Here is an 18,149-nt window from a genome sequence, read left to right on the forward strand (position 1 = left end):
CGAGCGCTTCGCCAGCCCCACCGAGCGCCCGGCTCCCTCCTACAGCAGCATGGAAGAAGTCGACTAGGGCGTTGCGGGGCGCCTGCCCTGGGGGGTGCGGGCCGGGCCAGGCAGCGGGGTGGGGGGGGACGGGGGGTTGGGGTTTGTTCTGCGCTCATTAAACTCGCTGAACTCCTCTCGCCTCCGCTGCCTGCTGTCCTCTGGGCCCCTCTGGTGTCTGGTGACCCCCCCCAGGGCACCGTGTACCCCGGTGTGCTGTTGAGGGCCCCAGCACCCTGCTTCCCTGCGTGCCCTCGTGCCCCATGTCCCCTGCTGTGCTGCGGTACCCAGCTCACCCTCCAGCTCCATGTCCCCTGCTGTCCCCCTGTGCTCCCTGCAGCCCCGTGCCCCCCGCAGCTCCCCTGGCACTTGGTGCACCCTGCAGCTCGCTGTCCCTGCCGGGCTCTGCTGCCCGCAGGGTGCCCCTGGTGTGACTTGGTGCTCGCTGTCCCCTGATGTCCCACAGTGCTGGGTGTTTCTTGGTGCACCCTACAGCAGCGGGGGGGACACCCAGAGTCCCCTGGTGCCCCCAGTGCCCACTGCCTCTCCGTGCGCTCTGCTGCCAGCTGCACCTTGTCACCTGGTGTCCACCAGCACAGTCCTGCCAACACAGTGCCCGGTGTCCCCCGGTGTGCCCCGGTACCGATGTGGCAGGAGGGCAAGTCCCGGTGCCGGCTGGTGTGGCAGGACTGCAAGTCCCGGTGCTCTAGTGCCCGGTATCCCATGGTGACGCCTCGTTCCCAGGTGCCTCGCAACGCACCCTCTGTCCCGCTGCCCCCGCCTCGCCCCGGTGCCGGTGCGGCGGGACTGCAAGTCCCGGTGCTCTAGTGCCCGGTATCCCATGGTGACACCTCGTTCCCCGGTGCCCCGCAACGCACCCTCTGTCCCGCTGCCCCGGCCTCACTCTGGTGCCGGTGCGGCGGGACTCCAAGTCCCGGTGCTCTAGTGCCCGGTATCCCATGGTGACGCCTCGTTCCACAGTGACCCCCGGTGCCACGCAACGCACCCTTTGTGCCGCTGCCCCCGCCTCGCCCCGGTGCCGGTGCGGCGGGACTGCAAGTCCCGTCAAGCCGCGGGCGGGCGGCGCGTCCAATGGGGCTCGGGGGGCGGCGCGGCCGGTCTCTGCCTCCGCCGCCGCCCGGTGCCGCGGCGCAGAGAGCCCCGGAGCGGCCGCGCGGCGCCGGCCCCGCAGCCCGGCTCTGAGCCGCCCGCCCGGCCCGGCCCGCCCCGCCGCGCCCCGCCGCCCTCAATGAGGTTCTTCCGACTCACCTTCAAGTGCTTCGTGGATTGCTTCTGAGCCCCCCCCACACCCCACCCCACCACCCCTCCCCACGGCCACGGAGCCGCCCCCGACCCGCCCCCGCTCCCCGTCCCCCCGCGACATGCCCCCCGTCCCCGCCGACACGGCCGCCCCGCAGCCGCCCGCCGCCCCGCGACGCGACACCACCGCCGCTGCTGCCCCCGCCGCGGGCTCCGGTAAGCGGGGAGAGCTGGGGAGGGATGGGGCTGGGGATGGAGGAAGGGGGGGGGGGGGGGGCACCCACGGCCACGCGCGATCGCGGCGCGCCCCCTCCTGCCGCCGCGGGGTGAGTCACCGTTCTGCATTGTGACGTCACGCGCCGGCCTGACATCTGACGTCACGCCCCCACTCGCGGAGAGGGGCGCGGAGGGAGAGGGGGGCGCGGGGGAACCAGAGGTCCCCCTCTCCCTCCGCGCCCCCACGAGCGTGCGTGATGGCAGCGTGGGCCCCCCCTCGTATCTCGCCAGAGGGCCGTGGGGAGGCGGAGGGCGCAGAGCCGCCCGCGGCGGGCGAGGAGCGGGCGGTGACGGCACTGCTGGTGGGACCCCCCGGCCCCCCAAAAGCGGCCGCCCCCGAGCGGGAGACATGGACCCGGCAGATGGATTTCATCATGTCCTGCGTGGGGTTCGCCGTGGGGCTGGGCAACGTCTGGCGCTTCCCCTACCTGTGCTACAAGAACGGCGGAGGTGAGCCCCACGGCGTGGGGGGGGGCACCCCACGGCGCGTGGGAGCACCCCGCTCCCCACCCCATACCGTGTGTATGGCGGGGAGGTCACCCCACGGTGGTCATCCCGCACCTTCCGGGGGCAAGGGGCCATCCGCGGGGCTCGTGGGCCACCCCACGGGTGTCCGGTGTCACCCGCGGGGGTGGGGGTCCGTGGGGAGCCCCCCGCCACCTGCCCGCCCTGACCTACATCGGCGGCGCGGCGAGGGGAGGGCGCGGAGGCGCCTTCGCCATTCGCTGCGCCCGGGCGGGCGGTGCGGGGAGGGAAGGGGGGGCCCGGGGGGGGCCGGGGCGGGCGGCAGCATCTGAACCGGCCCCGTGTGCCCCCCCCCCGGCTCCAGGCGTCTTCCTCATCCCCTACCTGCTTATCGTCTTCGTGGGCGGCATCCCTGTCTTCTTCCTGGAGGTGGCCCTGGGGCAGTTCATGAAGCAGGGGGGCATCGCCACCTGGAACATCGCCCCCCTCTTCAAGGGTAACGCCGCGCCCTGCCCGCGCCCTGCCCGCGGCCCCAGCACCCTGCGTCCTGCCCGGGGGCCCCCCGTGCCATACGTGGGGCTGGCAGCACCCTGCCATGCCGGCACCCTGCCTGGGGCACTGGCTGCCCGCAGCCTGCCAGGGCCGGCGGCACCCTGCCCACGCCCTGCCTGCTCCCGTGCACCTTGCCCGCGTCCCGCTGCCGCCCTGCACCCCAGCCAAGGGTGGCAGCTGCCTGCGCCCGTGTCCCATGGCACCCGGCGCTGCCCTGCCCGACCCTGCCTGCTCCCCGTGGCTCCCTGCCTGCCTGCTGCCCTCTGCCCCAGGGGCTGCCGGCGTCCTGGGGGCTGCGGGATCCCCACCTCAGCAGTGTCCTGCTGGCTTTCCTGAGCCACACCAGCTCCCCCTGTCCCATCCAGCTGGGTGCTGCCAGCTCCCCCTGTCCCATCCCCACCACCTCCCCCCGTCCCCTGGGGCTGCCAGCTCCCCCTGTCCCATCCCCACCACCTCCCCCCGTCCCCTGGGGCTGCCAGCTCCCCTGTCCCATCCCCACCACCTCCCCCCGTCCCCTGGGGCTGCCAGCTCCCCCTGTCCCATCCCCACCACCTCCCCACGTCCCCTGGGGCTGCCAGCTCCCCTGTCCCATCCCCACCAGCTCCCCCCTGTCCTACCCAGGGCTGCCAGCTCCCTGCGTCCCAACCAGCACCCCATGTCCTGCCCCATCCTTGCCAGCACCCCCCGTCCCACCCCAGGCCACCGGCTCCCCCACTCTGCTGGGCTGTGGGTGCCCACGGGTGCCCGTGGGCTCTGATCTCCCCGTGCCACAGGTCTGGGCCTAGCCTCCATGGTGATCGTCTTCTTCTGCAACACCTACTACATCATGATCCTGGTGTGGGGGCTCTTCTACCTGGTGCACTCGCTGACGGACACCCTGCCCTGGGCCACCTGCGGCCACGCCTGGAACACCGAGCAGTGCACTGAGCTCTTCCACATTGAACTCTGCCGCAACAGCAGTGCCAACGCCAGCACCGGCACTGGGCCCTTCAACCTCAGCTGCGCCGACCTGGACAACAAGCGCTCTCCCGTCATCGAGTTTTGGGAGTGAGTGTGGGGACCAGGGGGACCTCACCCGAGGGCCATGAGGTTGCGTCGGTGCTCAGCACGGCCCCGCTCTGCAGGAACAAGGTGCTGCGGCTGTCAGGGGACCTCAGCGAGCCGGGGGAGATGAACTGGCAGATGATCCTCTGCTTGGTCGCCACCTGGGTCATCGTCTACTTCTGCATCTGGAAGGGCGTCAAGACGACTGGGAAGGTGATGCTGCAGGGGGACGCATCGGGGCCACCAGGATGTGGGAATGGGACCATGGCACACGGCGCTGCTGGTTCCTGCCCTCCCACACCACAGCCCACGGGGCTGCGGGACCCCCCATCACACATCTGTCTGGGAGGTGCCACCAGCCGCTGGGGACCTCCCCAGGTTCTGGCCTCGCTGGAACACCAGCAGCGCGTGATGGAGAGCCCCAGCCCTGCCCCGCGCCCTGGCCTGGGGGGGTCTCACCGGCACCTGCTCCCCTGCAGATCGTCTACTTCACGGCGCTCTTCCCCTACGTGGTCCTCATCCTGCTGCTGGTCCACGGAGTGACGCTCCCTGGGGCGCTGGGCGGCATCGTCTACTACCTGAAGCCAGACTGGTCCAAGCTGGCCGAGGCGCAGGTGGGGGCGGTGGGGAGGGCAGGAGGGGACTGGGGGCTGGGTACCCCCCGACACCCTCCCCACGCCCCGACGCCCTCCCTCGCACCCCAGGTCTGGATCGACGCTGGAACCCAGATCTTCTTCTCCTACGCCATCGGGCTGGGTGCCCTGACCGCGCTGGGCAGCTACAACCGCTTCCACAACAACTGCTACAGGTAGGGCGGTGCTGGCTGTGGGGCGTCCCCCCGGCGTGTCCCCCGGCGTCCCCGCGGTGCCCCCTGACGCGCTGTCCCCGCAGGGACGCCTACATCCTGGCCGTGATCAACAGCTCCACCAGCTTCTTCGCCGGCTTCGTCGTCTTCTCCGTGCTGGGCTTCATGGCTTCCGAGCAAGGAGTGGACATCTCCAAGGTGGCCGAGTCCGGTGAGTGCCGGGCGGCAGGTGCCCACTGCACCGTGTCCCCTGTGTCCCCCCTGTGGTGGCACCGCTGACCCTGCTCTCCCGCAGGCCCTGGGCTGGCTTTCATCGCCTACCCCAAAGCCGTGACGCTGATGCCCTTGTCTCCGCTCTGGGCCACGCTCTTCTTCTTCATGCTCCTCGTGCTGGGGCTGGACAGCCAGGTGTAGTGGCGGGCAGGGGGACAGGGACAGGGAGGGGACAAAGTGGCATGTCCCCGCTGAGCCCCGCTCTCTGCCATAGTTTGTTGGTGTGGAGGGTTTCATCACGGGCATCCTGGACCTGTTCCCCCAGCAGGGGGCCGGCTTGCTGCGCCGCGAGCTCACCGCCGCGCTCTGCTGCATCGTCTGCTGCCTCATCGACCTCTCCATGGTCACGCAGGTGGGGGACGTGGCAGGGACACCGGCCAGCCAGCCAGCCCCACGCTGGGCACCCGTACCTGTCCCCGGGACATCACCTCGCACGGGGTCCCAGCGTGGGGTGGGAGCTCCCTGGGGCTGCTGCACCCACAGCAGCGGGATGTGCCCGTGGTGGGGGGGTGCCAGTGGCTGTGGAGGTCCCCATGCCACAGGGGTGCCAGTGGCTGTGGGGGTGCCCATGGCCGTGGAGGTTCCCTTGCCACGGTAGTGCCCATGGCCATGGGGGTGCCCATGCCACAGGGATGCCAGTGGCCGTGGAGGTCCCCATGGCTGTGGGGGGTGCCTGTCATCGTGGAGGTGCTGTGGGAGCACAGGGTGCTCATGGTATGCGGGGTGTCCATGCCAGGTGTGGCACCGGTGCTGTCAAGGCTGTGCCCGTGCCAGCATGGGGCTGCCGGCACAGCCCCGGTGACACGCGATGCCGTCCCCGCAGGGCGGCATGTATGTGTTCCAGCTCTTTGACAACTACTCGGCCAGCGGGATCACGCTGCTGTGGCAGGCCTTCTGGGAGTGCGTGGTCATCGCCTGGGTCTATGGTGAGGCTGGGGGACATGGCGGGGACACAACGGGACGTGGGTGCCCGACAGGGCCCAGCTGACGCCCTTCTCCCCGCAGGCGCCGACCGCTTCATGGACGACGTGGCCCGCATGATCGGCTACCGGCCCCTGCCCTTCATGAAGTGGTGCTGGGCCGTGGTGACGCCGCTGGTCTGCGTGGTGAGGGGGTCACGCCGCGTGGGGACACACGCGTGTCCCGCACCCCGTGCTGCGGGCACCGGGCTCCCCCAGGCGGCTGCTGCGGGCACGGCAGCCACGGGGCAACACGCGTGTCGGGGGCACGGGGTGACACGCGTGGGGGGTCTGGGGCTGGCAGCCCCCTGCCCCACAGGACCTCACCCCCCCCATCTCCACCCAGGGCATCTTCGTGTTCCACGTGGTGAACTACAAGCCGCTGACCTACAACAAGACGTACGTGTACCCGTGGTGGGGGGACGCCATCGGCTGGCTCCTGGCACTCTCCTCCATGCTCTGCATCCCCTGCACCGTCCTCTACAAGCTCCTGCGCTGCAAAGGCTCCCTGCGCGAGGTGAGGGCGGCGCGGCGGGGGCCCTCCGTCCTCCGTCCTCACCCCATCTCTGCCATCCTTGTCCCTGTCCCCCTCTCAGTCCCATCTCCATCCCCATTCGAATCCCAGCGCTGTCCACATTGCCGGCTCAGTCCCATCCCCAGCCAAATCCCGTCCCTGTCCCCATCACTGTCTCATTCCCATCCAAATCCCGTTCCTGTCCCCATCCCTGTCTCACTCCCAACCTCACCTGAATCCCGTCCTTGCTCACATCACTGTCTCAGTCCCACCCCCATCCGAATCCTGTCCCTGTCCCCATCCCGATCACTAACTCCCAGCCAAATCCCATCCCTGTCCCCATCACTGTCTCAATCCTGTCCCTCTCTCACCCCTGTCCCTCTCTCAATCCCATATCAATCCCTTCCTGGTCGTAGTCTCACCCCATCCCCATCCAAGTCCCATTCCTGTCCCCATCGCTCTCACTCTCATCCAAATCCCTCCCTGTCCCCATCGCTGTCACACGCCCAGCCTCACCCAAATCCCATCCTTGCTGACGTCGCTGTCTTAATCCCGTCACCACCTAGTCCCATCCCTGTCCCCTGTTCCCATGCTATCCCTCTCCCTCTCTCAATCCCGTTTCAATCCCCTCCCTGTCCCAGTCTGACCTCCATCCCCATCCAAATCCCACCCCTGTCCCCGCCTGAGTCCCATCCCCAGCCCATCCCTGCGCACTGGGGGATGCACCGTGCCGGGTCAGGGGTGGCCCCTGGTGCTGCCGTCCCTGGGTGCTGACACGGCGTCCCCGCAGCGCTGGCAGCTCCTGACCACTCCGATCTGGGGCCACCACCACCTGGAGTACCTGACGCCCGAGGCAGAAGCCAAGCTGCTGGCCCCGGAGCCCCCCAAGGAGAAGACGACGCTCTTTGAGAGTGTGATCTGAGCGTGGGGAGGGTCGCGCTGCTCCCGCCCGCCATAGCAATAATGCCAGCACCGCCTCCCACCCACGCTGCCCCGTGCCCCCCGCGCCGCCCCGGCCCACCAGCCTCGCCGCAGCGGGGGTGCATGACTGCGAGGCGGGGGTCTGCGGGGGCCGCGGGGCCGGGGCGGCTGCGGGGAGCAGGAGGGGTCCCCGGCACGGGGAAGCCCGGGGGGCCAGCGGGGAGGCTGCGGGCCGGGGGAGCGAGCGGGACAGCCCTTCCCCGGCCCCCGCCTGCGGCCCCCGCGGCCCCCCCGCTCATTAACCGCTTCCTGTAGCGTTTGTCTGGTGTAACCCCGACCGCCCCGACATCTGGCAATAAACTGGGAGACCCTGGCAGCCCCGGCACCGCGCGTGGGGGAGCGGGGCACCAGCAGCGGGCAGCGGCGGGGGCGAGATGAGGGGTGGCACCTGCCTGCAGGGGACAGGGGCTGGGGGTGACAGGGCTCAGGGACACCTGGGTTCCTCTCGTGGGGTGGCTGGGGGGGACAGGCTGCGGGAGCAGCGGGGTCTCCGTCCCCCTCCGTGGCAGGATACGGGTGGAGGTGGAGGTGGTGGAGTCACCTTCTCTGGATGTGTTTAAGAAAAGACTGGACATGGCACTTAGTGCCATGGTCTAGTTGACAGGGTGGTGTCAGGGCAACGGTTGGACTCGATGATCCCTGAGGTCTCTTCCAGCCTGGTTGATTCTGTGATTCTGTGATTCTGTGGGTGCCTGCCAGCTGCACCAAACCCAGTTTCAGGCCAGCTCCAATCCGTGCCATGGGGACCCGTGTGGTGCCCCGAGGAAGCCCCTGGCACGCTGTGCTCAGGGTGGCTGCCAGCCACCCCCGTGCCCTGGCCAGGTGTTGGGTACCCACTGTGCCCACCCGTCATCCTCCAGGAGCACCGTGGCCACCCCGGGTGGTCCGCGGCTGTCCTGCCTGTGGAGGGACAATGGGGGAGGAGTGCCACCACCTGCCCCAGCCATCCTTGGGCACGGGGCTGCGGCAGCGGTGCAATGCCAGGGTGCCCGTGTCCTGGCCTCGAGGTGCCGCAGGGGCTTGGCTCGGGGTGCTGGCTCACCCCGCCACGATACCCTTTCACCCCGCCGGGGCGAGCCGGCAGTTCCTGCCCCACCGGCAACACACACCATAATTAGCGCGGGCAGGACGGAAGCATCACCGATAATTGGCGGTGACTCGTTAGCGCTGGAGCGCCGCGTGCCCGGGGCGCGGCAGGACTTTCCGGCAGGGCTGGTCTAGGGAACGGGGCTGTCACCCCGGCGTCCCGGCTGCCATGCAGCCGTGTGGGGCCTGGCCGGCTCCCCGCCGCCGGAGCGGGGCCGGGGCTGGGCGCGGGGGCGAGCACCGTCATCGCCTTCGCTTCGTGTCACAGCACGCCCCGGCTCCACCACCCCCTCGTAAAAGGCACGGCCACGGGCCGGCTTTGGGGCACTGCCGGCACAGACGGTGAGAGCACGGGGATCGTGCAGAGGGCCAGGGAGGAAAGGGGGTGCTGGGGGGCCCCTTTTCTGGCCAGGCTTTCCCCACGCGACCCACACGCAACCCCACACGAGGGGACACGCCGCGCGTTGTGCCCTCGCAGGGGTGGGCGCCCGCAGCACCATGAACCGGATCACGGTGTACGAGCGTGCCAACTTCGAGGGGCTGAGCCGGGAATTCACCTGTGACGTGCCCGACCTGCACGAGCTGGATTTCGGGGACTGCATCGCCTCCCTGAAGGTGGAGGGGCAGCCCTGGATCGCCTACACAGACCCCAAGTACGAGGGGGAGCCGCATGCCTTCGAGGAGGGCGAGTACCCCTCCGTAGGGCGCCCCAACAGCTTCTCAGCGCTGCGCCTCGTGCACCACGACCTGGGGGACCCTCAGATCACCCTCTACGAGCGCCCCAACTTCCAAGGAGCCTGCAAGGTGGTGACAGAGGAGACCAACTTGGCGTACGGGTACTTCAACGACCGAGTGGCCTCTCACGTGGTGCAGCGAGGCGTTTGGCTGCTCTACCAGCACCCTGGACGGGGCGGTTGGCACTGCCTGGCATGGCCCGGTGAGCGTCTCGCCGACTACAAACCCGACCTGAACTTCCAAGCTCGGCTGTCCCACCTACGCCCGCTGCGACCTGGGCAGCCCCAGGTCTCGGCACGTCTCCTCTGGGAGCAGAAGCGGGTGGAGGCGGAGCGGGAGGTGCTGGTGGATGAGATTGAAGGGGTAAATGAGACGGACTCGGAGCAGGTGCTGGCAGCCAGCAGCAGCCGGGAGTACGCCACGACGCTCTGGCAGAGCTTCCACTTCAGCAACGCCACCAGCCTCAAAGCCGGGCTCTCCTTCACCTTGACCGTGGAAGCCTCGAACGTCTTCACGGTTCAGAAAGGACGCAGCGAATCCAGCACCCGCCGGGAACGCGTTGAGGTGCAGCTGCCAGCGAAGATCCCCCCGCGCACGGCGCTCAGCATCCAGGTCTTGCGGAAGGAGGTGACGCTTTCCGTCCCGGTCCTGCTCACCATCACCCAGAATGAAACCGTCCGGACGGAGATGGGTGAATACCGCAGCGTTTCGGGTACCAACATCAGCGCTCACTATAGCTTGAAGCCTCTGCCTGCTGCAGGCAGGGAGCAGGCAGCCACTGAGGGGACGGAGACGGTGCCGGGCACCAGGACGGAGCTATAGCTATAGCCCGGCACCGTCTCCGTCCCCTCAGCAGTGTGGGACCCTTGGGGACACCCACACTGCCTACCTGGCTTGCCCGTGGAGGATCCACAAGCCACCTTGCCCAGCCACATCGAGTGGCTCTGAGCCGGGAGGACTTGACGGTGCCTCGTCCCGCCAGGTGTTACCAAATAAATCCCCTTCCCCAAACAGCTCGGATCTGCCACTACCGGGGCTGGGACGGGAACGGGCTGGGGGCACGCTGGGCTGGGGGGGAGACACAGGGCTGGGGGGACATCGGGCTGGGGGGGGGGACACAATGGGCTGGAGGGACATCAGGCTGGGAGGTGGGGACACGGGGCTGCGGGGACAACAGGCGGGGGGGGGGACACGGGGCTAGGGGGACATCGGGGTGGGGGGACACCGGGCTGGGGGGGGACGCTGAGCTGGAGGGGGGGGACACAGGACTGGGGGGACACCGGGCTGGGGGTACACGGGGCTGGGGGGACATCGGGGTGGGGGGACACCGGGCTGGGGGGGGGACACGGGGCTGCGGGGACATCGGGCTGTGAGGGGACACTGAGATAGGTGGACACCGGTCTGGGAGAGGGGGACACGGGGCTGGGGGGACACCGGGCGGGGGGGGGGACACCGGCTGGGGGGGACACACACTGGGATGGGGGGGGACACATGGGGCTGGGGGAGCCAGGGGACACGGGGCCCGTCGCAGGCACCGTCCTCGGGGGAGGCGGGGACACGGGACGGGGCGAAGCTGCCGCCGGGGCTGCGGGAGCCGCCGGGCTCACAGCGAGATACCGGCGCCGGTGGGAGCGGGCTACGGCGGCCGGGTGAGGACAAAGAACGGGGGGCGAACGGGGGGGGCGGGCGGGGCCTGGCACGGGCAGCGGCCCCGCCTCCGGCCCCGCCTCCAGCCACGCCCCCCACGTGGCTCCGGCCGCCGATGGGCTCTTTAAATGATGCAACCGGCCGCCGGCTTGGCCCCGCCCCCTGAGCACCTATTCGCTGGGCCGGCGCCGAGCGCCTCCATCCCATTCGCCGAGACGGGCCCCTCTCACTGCCGATTGGTTCGACGTGTGCCGGTGACACGCCCTCCCTGCTCTGATTGGCTGGGCGTGGCCCCGCCCTCTCCGCGGGCGGTGGCGGCGGCGGCAGCAGCATGGCGGCGGCGGCGGGGGCCATGGCGGCGGAGGAGGCGGAGGAGGCGCTGGGGCTCTTCACCGGCATCGGCCTCAGCGAGGCCAAAGCACGCGAGACGCTGCGCAACGGGGCGCTCAGCGCGCTGCTCCGCCGGGCCGTGCTGCAGGTGCGCCCGCCGCGGGCCCCCCCCGGTCCCCGGTGCGGCGGCGTCACCCCCCGGGACCCCGCCCCCTCCCCGGGACCCCGCCCCCTCCCCGGGACCCCCCCTCCCGGGCCCCACCTCCCCCCGGCCCCGCCGAGCGACCTCGGTCCTTGGCACTCCCCGCCCCTCGCACCGGGGCCGCCGCTTCGCCGGGGCTCAGCCTCGGGCCGGCCCTGACGCTTCCCCGGGGCGGCGGCAGGCTCGGAGCGCGCTGGGCCCGGCCCTGGACAAAGCCACCGGGACGCTACTGTACAACGCGGCCGCCCGCCTCAGGGACCCGAAGCACCTCGGCTTCCTCGTCGGCTACATCGCCCGCAGGGAGATCCTCACCGACCTGCAGCTCAGCGGTACCGGGCGGCCCCGGGACCCCCGGCCCCGGCGGAGACGGGAGGGCCCCGCTCCTCACCCCCCCTCCTCTCTGTCCCCAGCCGCCCTGGAGTACGTGAGGAGCCACCCCCTGGAGCCGCTGGACGTGGGGGACTTCGAGCGGGCCTGCGGCGTGGGGGTGTGCGTCACCCCCGAGCAGATCGAGGAGGCGGTGAGTGGGGACGGGGCTGGGGACGCGGGCCGGGCCGGGCCGGGCTGGGCCGGGCTGGCAGCCCCTGGCATCACGCTCACCCCCGCGTCCCTGCCCCACTGCCCAGGTGGAGGCCGTGATCGGCGAGCACCGGGCAGAGCTGCTGGCCGAGCGCTACCACTTCAACATGGGGCTGCTGATGGGTGAGTGGGGGGCACCGGCGCAGCCCCCGCCTGGCACTCCTGCTCCCCTGCGTCCTGAGAGCCAGCCCTTTGCCGTGTGCCACCCTGGCCCCGGCTGCCACAGCCCACCCGGCACAGGGGAGGTGTCCAGCCACGTCCCCCACGTGGGCAGGGCTGTGGGTGGCAGCCGTCTGTGGTACCAGGGGTGGCCTTGGGGCTCCAGCCACTGGCCGCGGCATCCTGCATCAGCGGCCCCGGCTGAAGCCCCTGGGGCTGGGCCGTGCCCCTCGCCCACGGGGTGCCCTGTCCACAGGGGAGGCGCGGAGCCGGCTGCGGTGGGCGGACGGGAAGACCATCAAGAACGAGGTGGACCTGCAGGTGGGTGTGAGGGCAGCGGGTCGGGCGCTGCATGGGGTGGTGTCCCCTATCGGTGCCGTGCCCGGTGCAGGACCTGCTGGCCTGTCCCATGGGAGGGCCCAGCACTGGGGACAGCCTGCCCCGGCCAGGGTGGAGGGTGACTCTGAACCGGGCCACCTCCAGGCCTTGGGGTGCCGGGAGCCTTTTCTACTCCTGTCTCTGTCTCTTTTCCCCAGGTACTGCATTTGCTGGGGCCAAAGACAGAAGCTGACCTGGAAAAAAAAACAATGGTGAGGGGGAGGCTGGGACCTGGGATGGTGTTTCCCTGCTGAGTGTCCAGGTGGGATCCCAAATAGGGATCTGGGCCCAGCCACCACCATGGGCATGGGTCTGAGGGAGCGCTGGAGGCAGCAGGCTGGGCCAGGAGGGGAAGGTGTGTGCTGGGGCCAGGCTCTCAGGATGCTGTGTTGGTCCCTGCAGGCTGCGAAGGCCCGGCCAGCCCCAGCGGAGAAGCAGAAGGCGGCTGTGGTGGAGAACGGTAAGAGACGGTCATCCTGCGGGCAGCTTCCCCAGCCCCTCGGTTCCTGGCTGGGACCTGCCTCCGAGCTGGGCCCTGGGAGCTGCGGTCTGGCCGCTGCTCAGCCCCGTCTCTCCCCACAGGCGAGGTGGGCACGGAGACACGGTCGCTGCTGGAGCAGCTGCGGGGAGAAGCCCTCAAGTTCCACAAGCCAGGTGAGTGCGAGGAGCCGCTGCCATGTGCGGGGTCACTCCGCCGGCTCTGTGCCCAGCCCCGGCTCTCCATGCTGCGGAGGACCAGCCTGGCCACGCATCCTTCGCTGCCAGCTGCTGGGCTTGGCTCGGTTTGGGTGGTGCTACAGTCCTGAGCTTCCTCTACCTGCAGGAGAGAACTACAAGACGGAGGGCTACGTGGTGACGCCCAACACCATGGCCCTGCTGAAGCAGCACCTGGCAATCACGGGTGGGCAGGTGAGGCCGCGTCCCCCAGCCCAGCGGCTGCCTGCAAGGGTGGCACTGCCGTGCCAGGCTCCAGCCGGGTGGGTGGGGTGGCTGGGAGGACACACAGCTCACCGGGGACACGGCCAGAGGTGACACCCACATGGCATGGTGGAGCTCTGTGGGATCATTGGGGGCTCATGTCAGCGCCCCCGCTGTCAGGAAGCCGGGAGGGTCTCCTGCTGAAGGACAGAGGTGTCCCCTTTGTCCCCTGCAGGTGCGGACACGGTTCCCTCCTGAGCCCAATGGGATCCTGCACATTGGCCATGCCAAGGCCATCAACTTCAACTTTGGCTACGCCAAGGTGAGAAGCACCAAGCCCCGCTGGCAGCTCCCCCCAGCCCCGCCTCCCCACACTGCTTGGCCACTGGCCTGGCCCTGCAGTCCGCTGGGCAGCGGGTGCTCACTGTCCCCCCATCCCCAGGCCAACGGTGGTGTGTGCTTCCTGCGCTATGACGACACCAACCCCGAGAAGGAGGAGGAGAAGTACTTCACGGCCATCCGGGAGATGGTGGAGTGGCTGGGTATGGGTCGGGCTGGGGAGGGCAGGATCAGGCCAGGTGCTGCTGGGGACATGCCTGCATGCAGGTCCTGCTGCCGGGCCCTGGGGGTGCCTCCAACCCGCTCTGTTTTCCCCGTCCCCACAGGCTACCAGCCCTATGCAGTGACCCACGCGTCAGATTACTTTGACCAGCTCTACACCTGGGCCCTGGAGCTCATCCACAGGTGAGCGTGCCAGGGCGGTATGGATGCACTGGGGCGGTGCGGGGGTCCTGTGCCATGGGCGAGGCTCCCCCTTGCCCAGGGGATGGGCCACTCATGGCTGGTGATGGCATTTCCCCTTCGTAGGGGCCAGGCATACGTCTGCCATCAGAAGGTCGAGGAGATCAAGGGCCACAACCCACCGCCCTCGCCGTGGCGGGACCGGCCCGCGGAGGAGTCGCTCCGGCTCTTCGAGGTACTCCTGGCTGGGGACAGGCACTGTGTGCCCGTGGCGACCGGGTCTGTGGCTCAGCTGACAGCTTCCCCCTGCTCCACAGGACATGCGGAAAGGCAAGTTTGGGGAGGGGGAGGCCACGCTGCGGATGAAGCTGATGATGGAGGACGGGAAGATGGACCCTGTCGCCTACCGTGTCAAGTTCACCCCGCACCACCGCACCGGAGACAAGTGGTAGGGGGGGCCTGCAGCGTCCTGGCAGGGGTGTCAGGGGTGGGTCTGTGTCTCCTGGGGGCGGGGAGGTGTCGGGAGGGGAGCGGTACCGGGCTCTGCCGCAGGGCTGACTGCATCTGCCTTGCAGGTGCATCTACCCCACGTACGACTACACACACTGCCTCTGCGACTCCATCGAGCACATCACGCACTCCCTCTGCACCAAGGAGTTCCAGGCCAGGTGAGCGCTGTGCACGGCACGGCCCAGGTCTGGGCTGGACCTGGTGGGGCAGCTCTGCCAGAGAGCAGCTGGCCATGTACCGGCGGCTGCCAGAGCGCTGGGTCACAGGGTGTCCGTGGGACTGCGGGTGGCGTGAGGCTGAGCCGGGCTGTGCCCGCATCTCCCTTGCAGGCGCTCCTCCTACTTCTGGCTGTGCAACGCGCTGGATGTCTACTGCCCCGTGCAGTGGGAGTACGGGCGCCTGAACCTGCTCTACACGGTCGTCTCCAAGAGGAAGATCATCCGGCTGGTGGAGACGGGTGCCGTGAGGTAGGAGCGGGGCCAGCAGCCGGGGTGGCTCTTGCCTGGGGCACGCCTGGCTGTCACACCGGTGTTTTCTCAGGGACTGGGATGACCCGCGGCTCTTCACGCTGACAGCCCTGCGCCGGCGAGGCTTCCCCCCCGAGGCCATCAACAACTTCTGTGCCCGGGTAGGTGTTGGGGACAGAATGGGAGGGGGCAGGTGGGTGTGTCCCCCAGCTGGTGTGGTGACAGCAGGCTGTCCTGCAGGTCGGTGTGACGGTGGCCCAGGCGACGATGGAGCCACATCTGCTGGAGGCGTGTGCACGGGAGGTGCTGAACGAGCAGGCCCCCCGCGCCATGGCCGTACTGGAGCCCCTCAAGGTCACCATCACCAACTTCCCTGCCCCAAAGGTGAGACTGACGCAGGCTGGGGTGGGAGTGGGGGTCCCCAGGGTCAGCGTTCACCCCCTCCTCCTCCCCAGGCACTTGAGGTCCCTGTGCCCAACTTTCCAGCTGATGAGAGACGGGGTTTTCACAAAGTGCCCTTCCAGCCCACCGTCTACATCGAGGAGACGGACTTCAGGGAGGTGAGCCGGGCCCGCCGGGCCATACTGCCCTTGCCCCCAGGAGCTCCGGCTCGGGCAGCGGGAGCCTGGCAGCACTGGGAGCAGTGCTGGTGCTGCACGGGGCACAGGCGGGTGTCAGACACCTGACCGCGACTCCCAAACATGCCGGCAGCTCTGACAGGTGCCAGAGAAATGCCTGCTGGCCTTGGCCTCGCCAGGACGTGTCCAACCAACGGTGCCCATACCTGGCCTGTGCGCTGGGGCAGCAACATGGGAGTTCAAGCAGGGACAGCGGGAGTGGGTGAGGGGATGCAGTCATGGGGACTTCGAGACATGCTGGAGGGGGAACCTGCTGCCCATGCTGGGACCCTTCGTGCAGCCCTGATCTCTCTCACAGGAGGCGGACAAGGGCTACAAGCGCCTGGCCCCCGGGCAGCCGGTGGGGCTGCGCCACGCTGGCTACGTCATCGCGGTCCAGAACATCATCAAGGTGGGTGGCTCTGGGCACTGGTGACACGAGGTTGGGCCGCAGGATGTCAGGACGTGGCCATGCCCCACCAGGGAAGGGCAGCGATGGGCATCTCAGGCCAGGGGCTGTGGGTGCAGGCTGCCCGTGTGGCAGCTCCCTGCCAGCCCTGTGCCTCACGCAGCAGGGAGCAGGGTGGCCCTGAGTTGGGGGGCAGGCGGTTCGGCCCCAGGGCTGCCCTGTGGGATGGGGCTGCTGCCTGTGCGCTGCCTGATGGCTCAGCTCATCTCCTCTCCTCCAGGACGCCAGCGGGCGCGTGATCGAGCTGGAGGTGACCTGCACCAAGTCGGACGTGGCGGAGAAGCCCAAAGCCTTCATCCACTGGGTGTCGGAGCCGCTGGTGTGCGAAGTGCGGCTCTACGAGCGGCTGTGAGTACTCGGCTGCCCGCAGAGGCGCAAGCACAAGCTCAGCAGTGCAGGAGCGGCCGCGTGGCTGTGCACCAGCAGGCTCTGCTGGGCTGTGCCCAGCTCCTTGGTGGGTGAGATGCTGCATAGCCCCACAGCTGCCACAGGGCACCATGTCCCCTCGCCTGGTGGCTTTGGGATGAGACTCTGTCTCATGGCAGGTTTTTACACAAAAATCCCGAGGACCCGTCGGAGGTGCCTGGTGGCTTTCTGAGTGACCTCAACCCTGTGAGTAGTGGCAGGAGCTGGGGTTACAGTCCTGGGGGGAGCTGGGGACACCCTGCACCCACTGCCATGTGACCCCTACCCTTCTCTGGGCAGGGCCCTGCTGTGACCCGGGGGGGAGAGGGGCTGGGGGGAGCAGGGCTGTGGAGGGGGCAGAGGGCCCGGGGGTGCTGGCTGAGCTGTCTCCCCCTGCCAGGACTCCCTGCACGTGGTCCACAACGCCCTGGTCGACAGCTCCGTCCTCTCCGCCCGGCCCTTCGACAAGTTCCAGTTTGAGCGGCTGGGCTACTTCTCCGTGGACCCCGACAGCGCGGAGGGGAAGGTGAGCCCTGGGGAGGGGGCAGCGGGGCTCCCTCTGCCTGCCCTAGGGCACCCCCTGTGCGCCATGGGGCACTGAGCTGACCCTCTGCCCTTCCCCAGATGGTGTTCAACCGGACGGTGACACTGAAGGAGGACCCCGGCAAGGCCTGAGGGACCCACCACCACCGCCCTGCCGTGGTGCTGCTTCCCCGGGGGTCCCCATGCACCCCCAGCACCACCGTGCCTTGGCGCAGCATCGCCTCAATAAACGCAGCATCCCAGCCCTGTCCTGCGCTGTCACTGCCTCCTGTCCCCCTTGCTCAGCCTTGGGGTGGGCGGGGGGGGGGTGGTGTCTCCCCTGTTCCTGGGGGATCCAGGTCTGCACCTACCCCCCCGTGCAGGGCTGGTGCCCCTGCGGGAGCTGCAGCTCCCCCTGGCCGGGACGGTGAGGCCGGGCTGGGGTTGAGGGTGCCGGGGGGGACGGAGGGGGGTCCCCAGGGCGTGCGGGGTTGAGGGTGTCGGGGGGACGGAGGGGGGTCCCCAGGGCGGGTGCGGGCGGGGCGCGCACGCTGTGTACAAACACGGCCCCAGGGCCGTGCCCACTTAAGGTGGACTCGAGTGGGGTGGCCCCTACCCGGCCCCGGGCTGGGGGTCAGGGGGCTGCCCCCCGCGGGACCGGCGTGGCCCCCGTGCCCTGAGCCGTGTGACCGGGGGTCCGGTCCCGCCGCGGGTGGGGGGAGGCTCTGCGCGGCCCCAGGAGCCACCTTAAGCGGCAGCGGGGCCGGGGAGGCCGCGCCGAGCACATGGGCACGTTAAAGCAGCCCCGGCTCGGCCCCACGCTGCAGGGCACCCTTCGCCCCCCACGGGGGACGCTTCGCCCCGCGGTCCCGCCCGGGGGCAGGGGCAAGGCACGGCCCCCGCCGGCACCGGCCGCGGAGGCCCCAGCGCCCTCCCCGGGGAGCGCCCGCACTGGGGGTCTTGCCGGCCCGTGGGCCCCACGGCCGCGACCGGCGGCTGTTCTTCCACCCCCGCCCCCGTCGGGGTCATCGCCCCTCGTGTGTCCCGGGCCCACTCCCGTCCTCCTCCCGCGGAGGGCGCCCCCCGGCGGCCGCCCCCTCCCCGCCGGGGCGCGGCCCCTTTAAGGCGCGGGGCGGGCCCGCGTGCTGAACTCTCGCGGGACTTGGGGGCCGCGCTCTCGCGAGGCTGAGGCCATGCGCTGATTGGCTGCGGGGGG

The 18,149-nt window shown here is 69.9% G+C and overlaps 3 protein-coding genes across 3 annotated transcripts; all 3 read left to right on the top strand.

Annotated features, from left to right (window-relative positions):
• The first annotated feature begins 1,229 nt into the window (after positions 1-1,229).
• Positions 1,230-7,484, top strand: SLC6A8 (solute carrier family 6 member 8). Its single transcript, XM_068408560.1, has 14 exons — positions 1,230-1,515; positions 1,807-2,025; positions 2,405-2,536; positions 3,366-3,639; positions 3,717-3,849; positions 4,116-4,250; positions 4,341-4,444; positions 4,528-4,652; positions 4,737-4,849; positions 4,929-5,066; positions 5,538-5,640; positions 5,720-5,820; positions 6,020-6,190; positions 6,978-7,484. Exons 1-14 carry the CDS (start codon positions 1,422-1,424, stop codon positions 7,107-7,109), a joined length of 1,974 nt encoding a protein of 657 aa, XP_068264661.1. The 5' UTR covers positions 1,230-1,421; the 3' UTR covers positions 7,110-7,484.
• A 117-nt stretch (positions 7,485-7,601) lies between these two features.
• On the top strand, positions 7,602-10,002 carry LOC137668021 (epidermal differentiation-specific protein-like). The gene has a single exon (XM_068409291.1). It carries the CDS (start codon positions 8,753-8,755, stop codon positions 9,809-9,811), a length of 1,059 nt encoding a protein of 352 aa, XP_068265392.1. The 5' UTR covers positions 7,602-8,752; the 3' UTR covers positions 9,812-10,002.
• Positions 10,003-10,942: 940 nt separating this feature from the next.
• QARS1 (glutaminyl-tRNA synthetase 1) lies at positions 10,943-17,203 on the top strand. The gene is made up of 24 exons (XM_068408849.1): positions 10,943-11,114; positions 11,350-11,497; positions 11,579-11,688; positions 11,795-11,870; positions 12,163-12,227; positions 12,443-12,496; positions 12,687-12,744; positions 12,867-12,938; positions 13,108-13,193; positions 13,438-13,524; positions 13,645-13,744; positions 13,868-13,946; positions 14,070-14,178; positions 14,261-14,391; positions 14,519-14,611; positions 14,783-14,920; positions 14,994-15,081; positions 15,161-15,304; positions 15,376-15,480; positions 15,857-15,949; positions 16,227-16,354; positions 16,552-16,618; positions 16,812-16,937; positions 17,036-17,203. The coding sequence occupies exons 1-24, from the start codon at positions 10,968-10,970 to the stop codon at positions 17,084-17,086; spliced, it is 2,355 nt and encodes a 784-aa protein (XP_068264950.1). The 5' UTR covers positions 10,943-10,967; the 3' UTR covers positions 17,087-17,203.
• The last annotated feature ends 946 nt before the right edge of the window (positions 17,204-18,149 follow it).

The sequence above is a fragment of the Nyctibius grandis genome, chromosome 10, assembly GCF_013368605.1.
Source record: "Nyctibius grandis isolate bNycGra1 chromosome 10, bNycGra1.pri, whole genome shotgun sequence".
NCBI lineage: Eukaryota > Metazoa > Chordata > Aves > Nyctibiiformes > Nyctibiidae > Nyctibius > Nyctibius grandis.